Source organism: Epinephelus lanceolatus, chromosome 19 (genome assembly GCF_041903045.1).
Source record: "Epinephelus lanceolatus isolate andai-2023 chromosome 19, ASM4190304v1, whole genome shotgun sequence".
In the NCBI taxonomy this organism is placed as follows: Eukaryota; Metazoa; Chordata; class Actinopteri; order Perciformes; family Serranidae; genus Epinephelus; species Epinephelus lanceolatus.
In genome coordinates, this window is record NC_135752.1 from 36,342,720 (window position 1) to 36,347,287 (window position 4,568).

The 4,568-nt window shown below is 41.8% G+C and overlaps 1 protein-coding gene across 1 annotated transcript; it reads right to left on the reverse strand.

Moving 5' to 3' along the window:
• Positions 1-588: 588 nt before the first annotated feature.
• Positions 589-4,230, reverse strand: zcchc9 (zinc finger, CCHC domain containing 9). The gene is made up of 6 exons (XM_033646325.2): positions 4,100-4,230; positions 2,969-3,358; positions 1,438-1,588; positions 1,248-1,340; positions 1,101-1,169; positions 589-880 (listed from the first exon to the last, which is right to left on the reverse strand). The coding sequence occupies exons 2-6, from the start codon at positions 3,335-3,337 to the stop codon at positions 768-770; spliced, it is 795 nt and encodes a 264-aa protein (XP_033502216.2). The 5' UTR covers positions 3,338-3,358; positions 4,100-4,230; the 3' UTR covers positions 589-767.
• Between the last annotated feature and the right edge of the window lie 338 nt (positions 4,231-4,568).

The following is a 4,568-nucleotide window of genomic DNA, read 5'->3' on the forward strand; positions in this document are numbered from 1 at the left end:
TGAAGACATTTACATTTGCTGCTGCCTTTTATTTAATCAAATATTTATCTCTTACATTGTATTTTATAACTGTATTTTTCTATTTAAACTTGTTTTTCTTGGTTAAAAAAAGCACAATTAATTAATTGAAAAAATAATCTGCAAATTAATCGATAATTAAAATTCTATCTGCTGATGATCATGTTATATGATCAAAAGCTCTACAACAGTTACTACATGGAGCATGCAGTGATTGTTTTGTCAACGTCTGTTTCCAAGGTTGAAAATAAACTCATGAAATAACATTCACAGGTACAAATTATTGATATTGATTGATTGATGTGTTTCCTGGTCTAACTCAAGGTCCACTTACAAGCTTTTTGCTCAGTTTTCCTGAGCAGACTGAGTCTGTCAGTTGCCATCTGCTGAGAAAGAATGTCAGATGCAGTTTGATGCTCTAGAAAAATGTGGTAAGTGGACCTTGAGTTAAGTTTTGGGAAATGGATATGAGTTTGTTTGTTAAGAAACAAGTTCATCATACTTTTGTAACTGTAACAACTAATGTAACAAACATATTGTTACAGAACGAGAGCAAAGTAACACTGTAAATATACGATACATGTTTTTATTAAAAGGATTTCAAATATACACAAAGAGAGTCAGAATGTGTCTGAGGCACATTTTCACTGCATGTCAGCAGATAATTAGTCCATTTATCAGAGTCCAGAAAGAGAGAAGCTCCTGAGCAGAGTCCCAGTGATCAATCAGCTGTAGAGAATCTCTGCAGATCAGAACTTCACCACTTTGGTCTGTTTGGGTTTGGCTTTCTTCACTGGGACATGGACTTCCTCATAGTCTGCACTCATGTTGTTGGACAACCAGGGAACTGTCACTGTGTGAGCTGGAGGGAGACACATTAAAGGTTAGACATCAGGTTTGGGAGACGAGATCGTGCTTCAAATTATGCGATCCATCAGAGTTGTCTGACGGTGGCAAGCCAACACTCTTTGTGTACCCGAAGTGACTGTCGTTGTTAGTGTGACGTCACAGTGATTTGATCCGTAAAACCGTGCAGGAAACCCAGAGGAATCAGTTTAAAGATGGAGACAGGAGAGACTCACTTGCAGCCTGGTGCTCTGGACAGTCCTTCTGAAAATGTTCCACTGAACCACAAACACGACAGGAGCCTCCTGCAGACACACACAGCATCATGTAAACTGGTGGAAAAATAATTAACTCTACATTGTGTTGAACATCTGTGTTTGTACCTTGTGCATAAAGTCCTTTGGGATTATCAGGGCAGCCCCGCGACAAGTGTCCAGTCTGACCGCAGATGAAGCACTTAGCAAATGGGTGTTCACCTGAAACACACACACAGGAACATTAAACATTATCAAAGCAGAATTAAATATTAATGTATCACAGGTGTCCAGCAGAGAGTCTGCAGGTTGTCCTCACCCAGAGCAGGGTCCACTTTGGCTCGACATTTCTGGATTTCGTGTTCGGTGGAGCCGCAGCGGTAACAGATGCCTCGGCCCATCTCCTCGTCTCTGTCCGCCTCCGGGCAGTCAGCCAAACCGTGACCGGGCTTCCTGCAGTTAAAACACAGCTGCACAGAGAAGGAGACAAGGAGAGAAGGGAACGAGGAGAGTGATGAGAGGCAGGAGAAAAATCAGAGGGAATATTAAGGCAATAAACCAGGACTAAAACCAGTCATACACCAGAGACGGACAATTATTCATGCACTTATTTTACTTTGAAAAATATCTGACCTTATGTGATTTGAATTCCCCACTTTGAAGTCTGAAGTTGTGTTTTAAGGATTCATAACTTCTGATTCTTTAAAATAAAAGTGTCCAATATTTGAGCATCTGTGCGGCCAAAGTGACGTCACACCATTAGACACAGCCCTTTGCAGGGGTTGCATGCGGCAGGTTTTCAACTGTTCGTGCACATCCAATGCTTTGGGACTACGCGGATGCAGATGGGCAGAGAACCATGCTGGAGACGTGTTTTCGATGCACTGCCCCTTAGAGTTTGGATTTTTTATAATCCGTGCAGTCTCTCCTCAGGGAAAACCAACATTCTCTCAAATGTTTCCTTGACGTCACGATCCAGCGTCAGCTCATCAACCATCCTTGCAGAAAGCGAGGTCGTCTGATGTGTGAAATGTCTGTACCATCACTACACTGCATTTTTATTATCAAACCTGTCGCCTGCATCCACACGCAGCCACACCATCACACGATAAACTACACCTACCAAGTAAAATAGCAACGCCCTGTCAATTTACCTCACACATGGATCTTCACATCAAACAAACATGTGGCATATATAGAGTATGTCGCACTGTACAGCCCTGTTGTGACCAGCAAGGAGGGTCAGGATTAGGGGACAGGGAGACAGGCGTTAGAGCCGTTACCTCTGCCAATGATGTCACGTCTGGGCTGAGGACAAATGTAACGGACACCACAGTTTTTTTACTGACGGAAAAATTATCAATACTTTTCTTCACTTTTGATTACTGGTGTTTTAAAGTTGTGATGTCACTCAAAGAAGTGTACAGGGCGCAGTTTTACACATACACACGCCTTATTTTTTATGTGGGTGGTAAAAAATCAGATAAAATGAAAGAAAGCTTCAGACGGAGACAGACCAGCTAAATGTCAGGCACACCCATGCGACCAATGAAAATGTTTAGTCTCACTTGACAGATGGTCTGAGCCCTGCCTGCATCTCACACAGGTCATAAAAGTTTTTTAATTTTTGCCATAACGATCTTTTAAAAAGTTTAATGAACATCTGTCCTCCCACTCAATGTCTCAGCCCTCCATCTCCTGAGTGATTTTATAGCTTATGACAGTTGGTTGAATGCTTCTCGTCCCAATCTTCAGACTAAATGTGTGTGACACTGAGGCCGTTCTGATTTCGTCCTCTGAGACGTTTTGATGACCTCAAGCCCTGCGTCAGTATCTGGAACATCACTCACCATTTTGTTCTTCTTGTCGTTCTGCCTCTTCACCCTCCTGTCCTCTCTTCTTCTGTCTTTTTTCAGGGCCGTTTCCACCTCCTCCCTGAGCTCCCGCTCCCCCTCCGTCCCTCCTTTATCTCCTCTGGGCAGAGGCTGTCCGCTGTGCTTCAGATACTCCATGAAGCCATTCACGTCCTCGTTGAGGTACTCCTTCTTGGGTCGGTTGGGTTTTTTCACAGCTGATCCACCAGGCTGAGTCCCTCTCAGCTGGTCCCTCTGAGGCCCTCCTCCCCCTCCTCTTCCTCTTCCTCCTCTCAGCTGACTCCATGGGGTGGCCTCAGCTGGCTTGTGTTTATGGACGTTATTGGCTCTGGCCCACCTCGTCATGACGGCACTCTCTGACTGAAGCTGAAGGGAGAAAGAGTATTTCAGGTGGAATAGAGTATTTCATACTTTTGTTCAAGTCAAGACTGTTTCTCCAGATGTGTTGATGGTAAATGTTCGTGATTAACTGACTTTTTAGAGCATAGTTGTTCTCACAGGACAGCCACGAACAAACATATGATGATCTTATAGACTATGATGCATTACTGTAGATTAAATTACCCAACAGTATATAAAGGCGTTAAAATGAGCACAACCTTAAACATCTACAGCAGTAAAATGACACATACACATTAATGCGTCAGTAATATTATTCAAAAAACACTTTAACTGCACAGAGAGTACTTTAAGTACATTTTGCTGGTGCATACTTTTACCTCAGTAAAGGATCTGAATCCTTCCTCCACCACTTTCTAATCAGTTTGAAGCACAAAATGAACCTTTAATGCTAAATTTAACAAAACAAATACCACGTTACTGACACTGTCTGGAGCTACTGAATCTAACTACCATTTAAACATCGTTAGGAGAAATTATTACACGAGAAAACACCTCTCATTACCTTCGCTGACGTTTCTCTGTTTCGCCTGTTAGCATGTAGCAGCTAAGCTAGCTTACTCAAAGAGCGTTATCTTTGTTTTTGACGTAAAACACAATTTTCTAAAACTAGTGAGGTGACGACACACAGCAGGGCAGTTCAAAATAAGTGTTGACTACATAACGTGTCGTTTAAAATATGTAAATGTGAGCTATAAACAACATTACCGTGAGAGATTCCCAGCCATGCGTTTGTGTTTTGCCTGGAGGTGTTCTGTCTTCTTCTACGGTTTCTCGCTGTCTTTTTCTTCTTCTCTGTTTTCACTGGCGGCTCGGACAAGCTGCACACCGCCACCTGCTGTATCCTAGTGTAAATAACGTTTATCAGACCTCTGAAGGATATATTTGATTAACGCAGTACTTCAGTCAGTGTTTTCTTTTCCCTTATCATTCATTGGAGGGCATTTTTTCGGCCAAATAAGTAAATAAATAAATATTAAAAAATGGAAATATGATTAATTGGATAGTAAATTGATTTTGCACAACTAACTGCAATTGGAAAATGTGGGTTTTGGGTTTGGAATAAACTTCACAGAGGAGGATTCAAACAACATTACGCCAGATATTTTTCAAAGGGGCATATTTCAGTGGTATTTGAATTTCAAAATTACTTAGATATTGAGTTGCTATTCAAATA